The sequence below is a fragment of the Dermacentor variabilis genome, chromosome 3 (genome assembly GCF_050947875.1).
Source record: "Dermacentor variabilis isolate Ectoservices chromosome 3, ASM5094787v1, whole genome shotgun sequence".
In the NCBI taxonomy this organism is placed as follows: Eukaryota; Metazoa; Arthropoda; class Arachnida; order Ixodida; family Ixodidae; genus Dermacentor; species Dermacentor variabilis.
In genome coordinates, this window is record NC_134570.1 from 146,198,190 (window position 1) to 146,214,935 (window position 16,746).

General features: G+C 44.5%; 1 protein-coding gene across 4 annotated transcripts in view; it reads right to left on the reverse strand.

Annotated features, from left to right (window-relative positions):
• Window positions 1-4,176: 4,176 nt before the first annotated feature.
• The window catches only part of LOC142576374 (techylectin-5A-like), a 56,887-nt gene continuing 44,317 nt past the window's right edge, over window positions 4,177-16,746 (reverse strand). For 3 of the 4 annotated variants that reach the window (XM_075686476.1, XM_075686477.1, XM_075686478.1), the window contains exons 4-6: window positions 14,764-14,869; window positions 8,586-8,753; window positions 4,177-4,788 (exon numbers count right to left, since the gene is read on the reverse strand). In XM_075686476.1, the coding sequence (XP_075542591.1) occupies window positions 4,490-4,788; window positions 8,586-8,753; window positions 14,764-14,869 (573 nt within the window). In that variant the 3' untranslated portion in view covers window positions 4,177-4,489. The remainder of the gene's footprint in view (window positions 4,789-8,585; window positions 8,754-14,763; window positions 14,870-16,746) is intronic. The other variant, XM_075686479.1, reaches the window with a different exon arrangement.

Here is a 16,746-nt window from a genome sequence, read left to right on the forward strand (position 1 = left end):
AAAGCATTGCTGAGCTTGAAACTCAACTCCACGACGCGCAGAGAAGACTTGTTCTTGCACATGAGCACAAGAGAAAAGCGATTGATGAAAAAAGCTACATGAAGCAGCACCTCGGCTCTCTCACGGCTGCTGACCAACTACTCTCCATATGGCAAAAGGCTATGCGCGAGACACAGTGGACACGAGCAACAGTCAACATGGCAACGAAACACAGGTTATCATACGGCTCTTGAGGACACAATCTCGCAAAGGAACTTTCCGCTCCTTTAACAGGTGAACCGATTCTACAACGGCACCTTCAGTATCACAAATTCGCACCAGGCCTCCTACACGACACTATTCGCTCTATGTCTATCAAACTGGGTAGAACGTTTCTGAGCCACTAATTTAACATCTTCTCAGAATGTGTACGGTCACATTATGCGACCCGTGAGATTATAAGACTGAACTATGGATGTTCTCGTTCATCTCATTTGTTGTTAATAAATGGGAGATAAAGCTCCAGCTAAACTCGCCAATAACGGCAAATACAAAACCCTCAACTTTTCTAGCTCCGTCAGCCCACATAACACACAAGTGTTGTTAAGAAATTGTTCACGTTTTAATTTCGCTTTGTTTAGCCACACTGAGCGTGCAGCATGCTATACATGAGTCTAGGTGCTCAAACGTTCTTTCTCTTTTCATACTGTGTACCAAACTATTTCCTGGTGCTGAAGTACAATGATAATATTGCCTTTCTTGGGCTTTCTTTCATGCTAGGTTGGTGTGATGGAGGACCATAAGAGGCATGCAGCACTGATGCTGGATGAAATACAGTTGGCACCAGGCCTGGCATACGACCCCTCCATTCGAGTTGCAATTGGCAGGCTTTCGCTACCGCTGATTCACGACACCTCCGCAGTAGATGCAGTAGCTACTCATGATCTGTTATATATGTTAGGAGGAGCAACTACACGTTGGAAGCAAACGATTGGGTGCCATTTCACGGGAAATTCATTTAGCTCTGCTGCAATAAAGAATGTTGTCTTGTCAATAAGAGAAGAGTGTGAAAAATTGGCAACAGAGTGGATGCTGTGGTCTGTGATGGGTGGGGGGAAATCACGCGTTGTGGAAGAAGTTTGGCGTAGTCGTGGGAAAATATTGCATGTCTTCAGCATCTTGTGCTCACCCCTGCGAACCAAGCCGAAAGCTCTATTTCATGGCAGATGTTCATTTACTTAAAATTTAAGGACCACCTTACTCCTAGGCCAACAATTTTCGTTCCGCCTGACTTTTTTGTGGAGCATAATTTGCCCTCAGATGATGTCAGCCTTAGTTATGTGAAAAAACTTGTGGTAATTGATTTACAGCAGCAGCTGAAGATTAATCCACACTAAAAAGAAGCATGCTTGTACCCGCGACGCCTTCAGAAGATGAAAGTGGGCCTGGCGTACTCGCTGTTTGCTGGCGACACTGCAGCAGCTTTGCACTACGTTGTTCAGGCGATCAAGCTTCCTAAAGAAGCCTTATCAACAGCTTGGTTCTTCAATGTAGCGTTAAGTTGTTTAAGATTATGACGCCCAGAACAAGTAAGCTCGCAATCAGTAAGCTGAGCACAATTGTTTTTCTGAAAGGTGTAATCAAGCTATTTGAATGCCTTAAGGTTGTACAGCGATGAAAAACAGTATGCAAGCCGATTCAGACTGGTGTTGTGATTGGTACAACTGCAGCCCTTGAAACTCAGGAGTATTGCCTCAAGGTTCCAGGTTTTTCTTTTGTGCTACTAGCCACTTTGGGTCAGATAGCCTAGAAAAGTTGTTTTCTACACTTCGGTCAAGAAAACCCGGGGCCGAAACCACTTGAATGCCGTTGCGCTCTTCGTGCGACAACAATGGCTCAGTTTTTCAAACCATGTAACAGTGAGTTATAGCAAAGACCTTGGTTTTGCTCTGACTGTCCTGGAGACTATTTCGGTAGGCTCACAGATGCAGCGCGCATAGGAACTTGTCGTTTTCTTGAGGACTTGTTTGATTTATCTGAGCAAGAGCCTTTGATTACCTAGCAGGATATGTCGTCATCAGTGTCCAGAAAAACATGACTGCTTTTAGTCAGAGCGTAGATCAGTTGCAGCGAAGCCAGCAGTCTGACTCAGCTCAAATCGTATACTAACATTATTAAACTTACTCTGCCTTCACCTACTGTTATTCAGTTTTTGCGAACAGCAGAGAACTTCTTTCTTTCGAACACTGAAAGCTTGCTCCACAACAAACTACTTTTGGCTAAGCTTGAGTAATTTGTTTGTTGCAGTGTCACAACAGTAAACTGTGTTCCTGCATGCCACACAATAGAAATGGTGGTGGTGGTGTGGCAGCAAGCGGGGATAGTCTGCCATATGTAGCCGGCAATTGTTCCGCCTGAGCCGCCTATCAGTGTCACTGAAGAGCCCCGTGTCTCGCATGAAGGCAATCAGCAGTCGTCGCGCCCTCTTCCTGATTGCCACAGGCCCTACGGGGAAAAGGACGTCTTCAAAAGTCCTATGCGAAAGGCCATTCTTTTGCAAGCTTTCAACCACCGATTTCCTGTGTCGAACTGCGGGCATAATCAAATGAAATGTTCGATGTCGACGATATCACCAAAGAAAAAACAGAACGGGGAAGCGCATCGTCCACTCTTTGATAACCAAGCCGGGGTTTACGCGAAGTATGTTCGGATGCAGTAAAACAGCGTTGCTTCAGCCCGAGTAAGTCCGTGGGTCACATAGGCTGGGTGTGGAGTCTGGTGTATCGTCCGAAAGTGAATGCGGATTGCATTAGGGTTCTGAAAAATCTTTGGCGCTCTTACTTTTAGGACGCAAATGAGTACCCGGCGTGCAAGAGCGTCAGCTTTTTCATTTCCTTTAATTCTTACTTGGGATGGGATCCATTGAAATTCTACGTTAAATCACTTATTGCCTCGTAAACTTCACTCGAGGTAGGCCACAGTGTAATCGCTGTAACGATGATTTTGAGTCTTTCAGCACCAGGAAGTCACGTGCGGAATAATGGTGTAGTTTCCGCAAGGCCACGGTAATGCCGGCACTCTCTGCAGTTGTCGACGAAACTACGCAATCAAGGCAGCTGAACTATGACACATCAAGGGAGGGTATGCAGAATGCCGCTGCGCAGCTCTATGTAGAGACACCGACCCGTCTGTGTGCATTTGTAAGTTGCTTTGAAACGCTGTGCTTAGGTGGTGTAGCACAAGGAACTTTCAACAATTTCAACGGCGCGTCGCCATAATAGCTTGCTGTCAATGGTGATGCCCAGGAATCCAACACTAGTCTTATGGCGAATAAGATGGCCTCTAATATTCCGCATGGAAAAGTGGAATCGGCGATGAGTAAAGTTAAAACAAAATACACTATACTGATGGGCGACTTCAATGCCAGAGTAGGCAAGACGGAGCCTGGAGACAAGTCAGTGGGTAATGTCAGTCAGTCAGTCAGTAAGGACATGACATGACAAGTCATGTCATGCCGTTAGACATGATACCGGTAAGCTATAGCAGGAGCAGGAAGCGAAAGATCTGAATAAGAAACGCCAATGTATGAAAACATCTAACCCTACAGCTAGAAAAGAACTGGCAAAACTTTCAACTTTCCGCCACTATAATATATATGAATTCGGTTTGCCAGGCTGCATACCCACCAAGTGTCCTGGGTGTACGCACGAAATGCATGTTACCGGTAGTGATTGTTCAACTTCAAGACTATGTGTCAGTTCTAGTTTAACGAAGAGGCCAAATTCAAATAACTTTGAAAGCACATTCCTGACTCAGGTGTTTGGTCTTCAAGTACAATACCGAAGAAATGCATACGTCACGTCAGGGTGCAGGCAAACTTCATGTGTCTCACCATTTCCGAATCGTTGCTTCGCCTAATAGAACAAGTGTAACTTGTTAACGCTCAAAAAAGGGCCGTCAAGTATATTGTGAACGCCATCCTCAGAAATATTGTCAACAGTTGTCGCATTCGCTCATTCAATCAAATGCAGAAATATTGCCTTCTAAGGTGCGATATGGTGCAGGGCGCAAGACGCTGCCAGAGGGCAGAGTCTCCTTCACTGTTGCCTCCCCCCCCCCATTTCACAGCCGCAAATAAAGTTCAAAGAGACACATTCGCACTGAGAAAGCGTAGCTCTTTCACGACCAGCAGTGGAGTTGCACAGGCATCTAAATCGGCTTTATTTTCTAATTAGATACAACGTATACGGTCACTCCTACAGAGCGTGTTTTGTATGAGGATCACAACTGGCCCAGAACACTAATTAAGCGTCTAAAGTTGTCCGCATTTTGAAAGTTCCTTGGAGAGTAACGGAATTACGTAATGATAAGCAAGGCGATTTCATATAGTTAAAAAATACTGCTGAACGAGCACACAAATACTGGCATATGTGACACAAAAGAAGATCGAAAAACAGTACGCTGCTTAAACGACAAGATACACAATATTTCGAGAGGTATTGTTTCCTTATCAATGTGGGCGTCTGCTTTTGCAGCTTGCATCCATTGTTAGGGGACGTAACATGATCGTCACACTGGGATAAGAGTAGTGGTACAGGTAGTATGAACCATTCCGGTAGCTCCACTCAATGCCGTCGGCGTAGCTCTCGTGCGCACCGTTCAAGTTGAGGCCGTTCGGGTTAGCCATGTGACAAAGGTTGTGCCACCAGCCACTGCGGTACCTTACGGCACAGTTGTATTTCTCGCCGTCGTTGTCCTTGTCTAAAGTGGTAAATTTGCTATTGTTGCATGGCTTGAGCGAATTCCAGCCTGCGTATATCATTGTACAGAACATTTTAGCGCTATTGAATAGGGAGCGTGTTTATTTAAAACAGCTGAACAACGAAGGTCGTCGTTATTCGGTTATTTCGTGAACTCAATCAAATATTGTTCCTCTTTAGGCAGCAAGAAGCCACACAATTTTTTTCTATAATACCACCTGTTCTTCCTTCCAACTCTCTGAAATACCACCCGCCTCTCAGCCAGACTTTTGCGCAATCACAGCTATAATGCATGGCGGTCGGCAAAATTCATTTAGATATCAGGAGAAAGTCATTCCACCACAGAAAATAAGATAAAAAATAAAAAGATAAGTTGCTACCATGTGACGCATCGCTCTAACGTATCACGTACTAAGAAAAAATAGAGCTCTCTAATCTCACCTATAATCAGAAATTTACGCCCGGAAAGGTATTCTGATGCGCAGGGATATCAACTGTGCACGCCTCCTACCTTCGGCAATGCGGCAAACTGCATTGTGCGATGACGTGTTGATAAATCTGGTGAAGGATACGGTGTTCTCTTTTTCATTTTCAGGCGGCACACGACAAGTCTTTGTGGGGATAATGGCCTCCGGGATTGCTCACACGGGTAGATTTCCCATCGGTCGCACTCCCCAGCAAGAAAGCGCAATGCGGCGCGCGGGCCCACCCGCTCCTGGATGGCGCTGGTAGCCGAGGCCTGTGGCGCACGCGGAGGCGGCCGCGCAAGGCGGACCGCGCGAGATCTCAAGGTGCGCTTTGGTGCTGTTTTGCCGTGTTGAAGCCGATTTGAATGGCTAATATACCAGGCAACTTTCCAGCTTTGTCACGGAAATTTTGCTTTCTCAACCATCTGTTCTCGAGCGCCTTTATCATTTCCAGTACTTTTATATTCTTATCCGATGATATTGTAGTAACTGGGCTGTGTTTATTGATTTATATAGCTAAAGGAATACCGTGTGGGTTGACACACCATAGATGGTCTCTGAACTTGCAGTTACTCGTAGCTTGCAAAGTTGATTTGTTCTCGCCTACTTTTACTTTCTTATTATTTCCCACTTTGGGGGGGGGGGGTATTGCGGTTATTCATCAATTGATATAGCAATTGTCGCGTTAGTGCGCCCACTCGACAGTAGGATGAGCTTTGTGTAATATTGTCACAGCCTAGTAGGAGACGGGAAAGCCGGTGTCGATGACGTGTAAAAGCATTTTATGAGAGCAGTCCACGTGACGTCGTTGTCGTCACGTGGACTGCTATATTTACTAGTATCTATATACTAGTATCTTACTGGACGTACATCTTCCCGTCTTTATATTTCAATTCTAGTTCTTGTGCTGACTGAGTGATACGCCTGGGTACATTGTTGTACGAATAAAGCTTTTGTTACGCTAATGGTCTTTCCCTGCCTTGTTGAATAACGTTTGTTTTATGTTCATGTAACCGGAGTGTTCCCCTTACCTAATGCCTTGCTAAAACCTAGTAAGCTATTCATCAACAAATATTTCTTTTAAATAAAAAAGCAATATGCCCAAAGCAGACACGCGGAAGAGTGACAAGTATTTTTGTTTTTGGAGTAATGAACATTTGAATCATACCATTCATAATTATCATACTGCCTTTGTGGGCATTGACTACAGTATATTAATACACGAGTAAATAATTGCCTAACGTATCATTTGACGCTTTCCGCTCTTCTCGCTGCGTCCACTCTTCAAACTGTGGCACGCAGCAGGCAGGCACACGCAAATGCATGGAGCAAAACACATGGATTTTCTCTAATCCCCAATGAAATCTTTCCTAAAGTTTCCTGCGTCTTAGCTGAAGCATTCTTTTTATGTTCGCGCTTTCATTGTCATTTCGCCGCGAATATTTGCCTTTGGAGTGACATCCTCATTACGCAGTTAGGTTTGTTCGTTCGCTCACAAAGCCAACACATACGTAGTTTAGAAAGGCGATGAAAGGGGCTAGTTTGTGGCTGTCTATACTTTCTACCCGTCACGTGACGAACACTTGCAGAGATATACCGCTTCTGCATGCCCAGACGATTGTATTGAGACTATGCGTGTAGGTAAAATAATAAACAGATTTGAGAATTAATAGCCGCCAGCTGCTGTCGTTTCGCTAAGAATACGTGTTCATACATCAAAGAAAACGTCTTCCAACATATCTAAGAACCTTCAAAACTTTCCTCCGCCTCCCCCCCTTAAAATGCTGGTGCGAGGCTCGGTCACTAATAGACAAAAACAACTTACAAAGCACAGAAGCAACACATGAGCCCATACAAATGCTTTGTCTTTGTACATAAAATTCTTCACTAAATTTGATGAAGGAGGCTTTAAGACAATACTCGAGAAGAGATAAAAAAACCGTCATCAGACACGTCTGCAGCATTTTGAAAGGCAATGGCACCACTCTTATCGATGCAACTCCTGACACAGGAAAACATTGCATTGTGCGGCAGAGAATAAAACAAATCATCAACGTCCACGGAAAACAAGTACCATATTCAATGATTCGGCCGCGGAAAGTTGTTTATATATTATACCGTAGTTTATCAGTGTCAGGTAGAAAACGTTGCGAGTGCAATCAGTGAAATCAGCAAAGTCAGTGAAACTGGTGGTGCTTAGGGGCCTTTCGAGCGTTTTCATGCCATCGTATAACCGGGAAAGCTTGCATGGTGCACTCAGAACTATAATGTCTATCAGAAACTCTCTTGAGATTGTGCGAAAACTTGTGCAAGTACGGCACCACAAGTACTGCTATTTTCCCCCTATTCTTTTTTTGTTTGTTTGCTGGTTCCAAAGTTATTAATGTGCTCCACTATTCATGAACGTCGTTTCAATGACTGCGCTTGCAACTTTATATATTCGGTACTGCTGACCTATGGTAAGACATATTAAATAGGACAAACGGGACAGCGTTTCAAAGCCACAACTCGGCAATACTGCATAAAAGTAAAGAATTGTTATGGAAGTAATTTAGCAAGATATTGTAACCTAGTTGCGTATGCATTCCTATATTTGAAACGACAAAATCCATAGGGAAAGGAAAAAGTCAGAGGCAAAGCTTAATAATTGAGGCATGCCATATTCGAAAGGAAGGAGGTGCATGTTTAGTTTCTTCCTGTCTTGTTTTGTCAGAAAAGGAAATAACTTCTTTTTTTCGTCGAGAAGATTGAGACTTTGCTGATTTTCCTAATGCGTATGTGACTGGTGCACGTTTGACTACTACCGCGAAAGGTAGAAAATGGCTGGTGAACTTCAAGTAAACTTCCAGTTGGCAGTCGGCGGATGCCTGTGGCATTTGTTTCTTCATGTCCTTGCTTTTTTCGCACTGTCCAACCTCAGTTCTAAGAACATTTTAAAATTGAATGAAAGATGTACCCATGATTTTCATTTGGTTAATTCCTCCGTTCAACTGCCATCCGTTATTTAAATTATTTTTCTTTTGGCTTTGCATGCTTCATTGGTTACGCAGTAATCTACCCCAGATGGCCAATGAATACCCCAGATGGCCAATGTATCATTGTTACTAGCGTGCTCTGATTTCCCAAAGTGTGCTGGTAAACATTTCATGCAGTGACGCACCGATAGTGTTCACAAAAGTAATGCTTTGACGGAGCTCCCTATAAAGTTCTTCATCTCATACACTTTTCGCCCCCAACGCGCAGGTTCCGCACAATAGTAACTTACTCTACAAAACTGTTGCTCATAATTACGCAAAACGATATAGGTAAAACAATCGTAAATGAAGCAGCGAGTTTTTCTACACGCTTTCTTTCACTGAAATATATTTTTGTTTCTTACCCTTCGGACCCAAAAATCGTCCTAGCGAAAGCTTAAAGAGCTCTTTCTCCGACCCGACCTTGAAACCCTCGTAGTCCACAGAGGCACTTTCACCTGTGTGGTTTTTCAAGACAATCTTCAGCTTCATGCATTCTGCATTCGACGTCAGAGCATGTAGCGCATTGTTACCTGTTTAGGACAAAGTGAAAGGAATAGGTGTCAAAACAAGTTAAAAACAAGTTACTTTGGCTGTTGCACTTCTGGGACTATGCAAACACGAAGCAATGCCAAAATTGCAGAAAGAAAATTACAGTTTACAATGTTGCGGCCACAATTGTTTAGAGAGCTCATTTGCGGGGTTAAACGACTCTGTGCAACTCACGAATTATGTCAGGCTACGTAGTAACAAGCATCAGAATAACTTCGGCACCTTCTGGTTACTTAACGTGCATTCAAAGCACAGCGCACAAACATTCTTGCAATCGGTCGCTGTCAAATTGTGGTCGCTTCGTATAGGAAACGATCCCGCCACATTGTGACTGAAAGAGCACTTAGGCGCCAGGGCTTCAAAAAAGACGAATAGATGAGAACAAAGTTCGGTTCTCTTTTCATCGAACTCCACCTTCAGAACTGATAAATTGCTAGTTTTCACTCATCAGCTCGATAGTCGCCATGAAAATAAATTACTTCCCATCGTGCGGTTGAAGAGAAAATAAAAAAGGAAAATATGGCTTTCAGTGTAGTGCACCTGGTTGCAACTCCAGTCCCGTCACGAGCAGTCGCGTGGCAACCGTACGAATTTAATGTTGCAAACCACATACGTCGTGTAGGCCGAAGACGTAACGAGGCTCCGTCTGTCGTCACCTTGTCACGTCTCATTCTAGTTCGTAAAACTTCCTCCATATTGCGACTACGTACGAGGTCACTCGAGCACTCCCTACCAGCTCTGCTAGTGCCATTGTCGATTTCCTCCCGTACAACGTCATTTTACACCATCGGGCCTCATGTCAGTGGCTCATGGACCACAGCCGCAACTTTCGGTCGAATCAAACTTGGTAGAAGTATTCAAGCTAATGAAAAGGGAAGGCTTAAGAGTAGGGATCGACGGCTAATATCTCAGCAACATTCGGTTTGCTGATGACATTGTTCTATGCAGCAACACTGCAAAAGAGTTACTACAAATGATGGAGGATCTTAAGAGAGAGAGTGTAAGAGTGGGGTTGAAGATTAATATGCAGAAGACAAAGATAATGATCAATAGCCGGGAGCGGGTACAAGAGTTCAATATCGCCAGTCAGCTTCTAGAGCCTGTGAAGGAGTAGGTTTATCTAGGTCAACTAATCCCAGGGAACCCTGATCATGAGATGGAAATTCATAGAATAAAAATGGGTTGGATAGCATACGGGAGACATTGTCAACTCCTCACTGGAAACTTATTATTATCATTGAAAAGGAAGGTGTACAATCAGTGCACTTCACCGGTGCTGACATATGGGGCCGAGACTTGGAGATTGAAAAAGAAGCTTGAGAACAACTCAAGGACCACGAAAGGAGCGATGGAACGAAGAATGCTGAGCATAACGTTAAGAGACGGAAAGAAACCGGTTTGGATCAGAGAGCGAACGGGTATAAACAATATTATAATTGACATCAAGAGAAAGAAATGGAGCTGGGCAGGGCATGTAATGCGCAGGTTGGATAACCGTTGGACCATTAGGGTTACAGAAGGGGTAAGAAGAGAAGGGAAGCGCAGTCAAGGACGGAAGAAGACTAGGTAGGGCGATGAAATTAGGAAATTCGATGGCGCTGGTTAGAATCGGTTGGCGCAGGAGAGGGGTAATTACAGGCAGCAGGGAGAGGCCTTCCTGCAGTGGAAATAAAATACGCTGATGAATGTGAAGATCGTGATGATGATTATTATTATTATTATTATGAACGACGAGAACTTGCCCTCTTGACCAACGCAGCACAAGTTGGTCATTTCCTACCATATTCGAACAAACTGTCTCACTCAGCCTTAAATAGCAGCCTGGCATACATATTCTCTGTGCGTGAGTCACCAGACCACCATCACTAGGACCTTGTGCTGCCCTACCTAACATTTGCCTAGAATTCATGATGACACGACACCGCCGGATATTCACTTTCCTATGTGCTTTCTAGCCGTGAACCGACGTTACCTCCGGACACCCTACTTCCTGCTGCTAAAGCGCCGCCCAGGCACTTAGCCGACCGCTCCAGGCAGATTCCCGCTATCGCCTCTGTCTCATACGCACACCAGGACGGCCTGTATGACAACCGGCGTAAAGACAACCACCCGTTCCGTCGCCTATGTTTGTGGGAGAAGCTTCTGTCACTGTACTTTGGTCATTACCGAGTCGTTCATCCTGTCACGTACGTCAGCTACGAGATCGTTCCTGTCTCTCCGACTACGCCATCCCCATCACATCCACTGACCTATTCTGTGTCAGCAGGCTCAAATCATACCCCCTCTCCCTCTGATCAGCATGTCTGGCTACCAGTGTTGTCAATCTCCAAAGCCAGTTTTTCCCTAACTTGGATTTTAAGGTTTCCTAGATTTCCCTAGATTTTCGCTAGCGTGGTTGCTTAGTTTTCCAATGTGAATTCTGCACACAAAAATAATCTGTTATGTAAATACACTGCGAAGCTTATGTTTAAGTAATTTGTAATCTTGATTTGAAATATTCAAGTGAAGTTTATTTTCTTAACTAAAGCTGAAGGTATGTTGCACAGAAGGTTGTTGGTTGAAGAACACAGCCTTGCATGAAGTCATTGACCGGAGAACAAACTTATGTTTTTCACAAAATGCAAGACAAGACTTACAGGGAACCTTTCTGGGATTCTAGCGAAGATGGGCACCCGACCTCTCTTACAGAATGTAACTATGTCAACGCAGTGTGCCACTTCAAGACACCTACGCAAAAGATGCGAAATAACATTTTCTTGTTTTTCATGCACCTGCCTGTTACTAAGGGCCAAGACCACCTTGTCGTGCTCGGGGGCAAATTATGCACATGCCAGCTTACGCCGATATTTACCTTACTTCATTCTACGCTCTTGCGACCTGCTCTTGGTTTGCAGGCGACAGCTCAAAATTTCCGTTAAAGTGCATGGACATGCACCGCATAACAGCAGCAGTCCATTATTATGCTTCCCTAACCAGCCCAGGACATCCACACCCTGTAGTTTGCTTGGTATGTTGCCTTCACTAAGCTGCGCTGCGACTATAAGTCATACTTTGCATGACAACGCGAAGGTAACTTGCAGTCAGTGAAATCAAACCACGCCGTCATGGCAGAACTTACAGATATGGGTTCTTTTGGCTACGCTGCACTGCTTTCTTCATAGTAAAATACTTCCATCGATTTTGACAGAATTTACTATTTCCCTGAATAACACATGCAATCACTAGGTCTAGGGAAAATTCCTTAGTGTTTCCAGCACTGAGCTACCACGTAGACAGCGCTTTCACACCTCGGACTAATGCTGCGTGACTAGGGAAACCGAAAGAATATAGTCATCGCTGTTTAAAGAGTAGGAGGACGAGGATGTCATTCTGCAAGTGAGCTGTCCACAATTTGGGTGACAGACTTGCATCGCAGCGTCAGTGCACCCTATACATTGTGTTCTCTTTACGTAACAATATGTCCACTGATCTAGCTTCACCTTCACCATCTGTTAGGAACTGCCTGCCATAGCGAGGTAACCAAACCTAAGGCACAGCCTTACTGCAGTATCCGCAACGCGCGAGGGCAGAACCATTCATCGCATGTTGTCCAGCGATGCTAATCAACGATATCAATCATAATCAGTCACTACTCAATAACTGTCTTGTCCATTCAGTCTGTACAACTATAAGGCAGTCAAGCACATGCAGTCAAGAACTAGCAACACTGCAGGATTTCTATTAAAAAATCCTAACTTCGGCAAATAATTAGAACACACACCCATGCATATTTCCTGACGCGGTCGCTCGTAAAGTTGATGCTGTCCTCTAGAATTTCAGTACAAGTACGTGTTTTATACATTCAATATATAATTTGAAAATCTCTGTGGATCCCCGCGCAGAGGCGCTGCATTATCGCTGTGAAGATTTTCAATTTTCCTATAAAGGTTGGGAAGGGGTTTGTCCCAGCCCGTGTGCTCAGCCGGCCAGCAAGTACATCAACATAAGCTTCAAGAAAAAGTGGCTATTGAGTTTGTTTCTCAGCATACACTCAGGCAAGCATAGCGAGTCACCAAATTCCAGCTGTATATCTACTGCCGCTCTTCAGAGAACACTTCGTGGTCTCATGGCTATCAAAGAAGGAAGCACTTCACCGATCAGCAGGTGCATTGGTAACTCCGCATCGATTAGTCCTGCTACCTGGTCTGTCCCCCCGTGAGGAGGTTGCCTTGAGTAGGCTGCGTGTGGGTGCTGCACTCATGCCAACTGCAACCTCTTCAAGATCTACAGACCATTGAGCAGCCTTTGGCGCGACCTGTCGCTTCTGTCCTCACCCAGCTGCCCTCGAAGGTCTACCACACCTATGGTGAAAAAATTGTGCGGGACTGCGCTCATCAAAACACCATTACCTGTCAGATGTAGGGCTACATTCAAGCCACCTACTTGACTATCACATGTGGCATTACAGTCGGCACCATAGATGACTGTTGGATTTCACTGAACACAACCAATTATACGTGCACATATAACTTCCATCCATCCCACGTTTTGTCACATAGGAAAGCCTTGCGAATTAAAAAAAAATGCAATAGTAAGCTTATCGAGGATCGCATTACACGTGGGCCTTATTTCGGGAGGGAAGAGCTGCAGGTGAAGATCTTGTGGTGATTGTAATTATGGCGACGTATATGTACATTTGCAGAGTACAAGACACTTCAAGAGCGAGACGTACTCTGGGTGCGATATTGAAAGTTAAGCTTAGACCAACGCTTTCTGGTTACCAGCAATTTAGGCAACAGCTTCTGCACTTGTTCGTTTCCTTGAACGAGGCAAATATTGTACCAGCTTCCTGCACTGCATTAATGGGGACTACAGGCCTGTCCATACCTTTACTACAAGTGCATGTAAATCTTATCTTCAATGGCAAATTCACATCCGTGGGAAAATACCATGAGGCTACAGAGGAAATGAAAATTCATCCACATTGCGGATTTTTCGAAGAGGTATTTTTATTAATGGCGTATGTCATGTCCACAAGCTACTTACCGCCTGTTTGTGAGCAGCGTTATACTCAGTGAGGATCCTTCACCACAATAGAACAATGCGTACACTTTATTTCTAAATTACGCTTTGAGCAAGGAATTTAGGGAGCTTTAGAACAGTGTACCTTAGCCACACCCAAGCGTTCGGAGACGCTAACTCCATTGCGGGTACTTCGCACTATTTTGTGCTCGGCTGTGCGTTCTTTTGCACGACGAGCGGTTTGAGTATCGCATAGCTTGTGCACCCTAATCTAAAGCGTTCTGTTGACACTAACGCGCGTTCAAATTAAAGAGTTATAGCCCAGCAAGCCAGCGTATCAGCGTAGACGCCACTGTGCATGTTGTACCGCGCATGCGCGCTGGTGTCTGCGTTGGACCGCTGGCTCGCTGAAATGCAACTCTTTATTGGCTGACCGCAAACGACATCGGGAAGACACCTCTCCAAAGTCGACAGGCCATCTAGCAGTTCAATGGAGCACTCTTCCCGCTGGGGCAGTTCTTCTCCGCAAGTTCAAGTATGGGCCATCTCTATTTTTCTTTCGCGCTTCATTCTGGCGAAACGACTTTACGTTTACTGCGTCATAACGTCCTACAACACAATTTCTCAAGTGGAATTAAAAACAATGTCGCAAAGTTGACGTGTCGATCAAATGCGTTATTGAAGCACATGATCCATCAATGCCGACGGCTTTCATTGCGGTCATGCTTTGTCGTTCCAATGAAGAGGAACCCCGTTGTCAATTCTACATTATATAGTGGCGAGAATAAAAATGTTTCATTGTATATTTTCTATGTGCAGTCCTTTTGTTTACTTACCTATGAGTGCATTTCGCCACCCATTCGCTAAAGTTGCGCAGGAAAGGTGAGGGAATGAACGAAGGGAACACGCAAATCATAACTGAATGTTTAGGTCAAACGACTTGTGTTGCAACCGTGCCCCAAACGTGAGGTCCGTGTCGACGGAGCTTACCAAACCAGAACTCTTTGGCCGGGTCGCCAAAGCCAGCGGCATACTCTTTCCAGTTACGATAAAAGTAGTAGACCCTGTTTCCGAACTGGCCTCGTCTCTGAATGACCTGCACGAAGCACAAGCAGAACAAGAAACATGTATTATTGTAGTGATCCCTGTGTCTGACAGTTTATGACAGGCGTCTACAAAAACTTGTGAAATTGTGAAAGTTAGCTGGCTAACAAATTATATCGCCCTGAAATTTACCGATATATATAACCTAACGTGGGCAAGAGAGGTGCGCAAAACCATTGATTTCCGGTTACCATGGCAAATTTTCTTGAACTGCAAAGCTGTCATCCAGACCTAATAATTTATTCATCTAAAAACGAAACTGTTGCTACCTCCCGGGTTTCTCATGAACTGATTTGTTAGCAGTATAGAGTACTTTGAAATCGCTCGTAAGGTACTTGTGTTGATCAGCTGAAGTCGTAAGATATGGCAGCTAAAGTGTTGTTCTATAGATGCGTAAGCATTTCTATGCCAAGCAATCCAGGAAACCCGTCAAACTGCGTCACGTAAGACGAACCGCTCTAAAAAAATCAATAGCAGAATAAATTGCAAAGCAGAAACGTTGTCAGGGGTGAGCTTAGAATCTACGGCTCCAAACTCAGACGCCGAGTGTCTTATGCGCTGGGTTAAACACCCGCTTTCTTTACCTTTTTTTTTATTTCCAGCTTGGCTATATAAGCCGAAATAGGCGATTGTGATCACAGATAACATTCAACTTATAAGTGTTGAATCGAACATTGACATCACATCTTCATCGCATTCAATTGTCTTACACACTACACGTACTTTCATAACCACTTCCACAATATATTCACGCGCAGATCTGCCGTTAACATCACAGTGTCTATATGCTGCCAGACTAAGCCAGACTGTATGCAGCCGGAGTAATAAGATAACGTCCATCTTTATTAAATCATTTAGGGGCAGTAAAAAACGAATGCCACGTACATTGAGGGATACGCCTTTGTTTTATGTTTTATGGACCCCAATACGCCGAGGAAGAGTTAGCCAGAAGCTTTTACGGCGCTTTCGAATCCTACAAGATCATCCGACGCATTGGTGCACTCGACTAGGAGGTCGTACCAGACGGCATTTCGCTGTGACAGCGGCGCTGTCATAGCGAAATGCGACTTAGCCTGTGCGATTGTGGGACTTAAGCCGTCTTACCAGCGCTAATGTACTTTAGGATCTTGCGTCGCTGATCTTTGGACTTTCTTATTCTTTGGACTTTGTTACCTTGGACTTTGTTTCTTTGATAAGTGCCATTTTCTGTTTCGCTTACCTGTTATGTTTGTAGCATCGGGACGATGCATTTTGAGAGGGGGGCATTCACACCTGGACTTGTTGATCTTTTTCGGGTGAGCACTTTTCGCCATCTAACAAATGCTATCGCTCAGTGCGGGACGTGCCTGCACGTATCGGAAGTTTCTGGGATGTTATCGATGGTTCTATCCGCTCTCTGTTGTCACCGAACCTTCTGTAATCTGATTGCATGTATGGTCAACGCGAATGATGTAGAACTTTCTGGATGGTCACCAGCGATTACTCTGGAATGATCGATTGCTCGTATATAAAAGCCAACGCACTTAGCCGGCAACTGAGATTTCCACAATCGCCAACCGTGTTCGCTGCTGTCACTGTTCTTTGAGTGTGACTCGCTTTTGCGGGCAAAAGTTCGCCCAATAAATGTTAATTCCGTCATTCACAGATTTGCAACTGTATTTTTCCCCGTCACTACCACGTCACAATACGGTATGCAGTAAACACCAATTTGGCCAAACTCAAGTTCTGAAACGCACCTCGGGTGTTTTTCTTCCTCTATGCTTTCGGCTTTCTTTTAACGTACTGCAGTTTTCGTGTCGTCAAACCCAGACTTACTGTTTCGGTTCGCACGAAGTCTTCCAGTTCGAGCCGCAGACCCTGTTCCTGTTC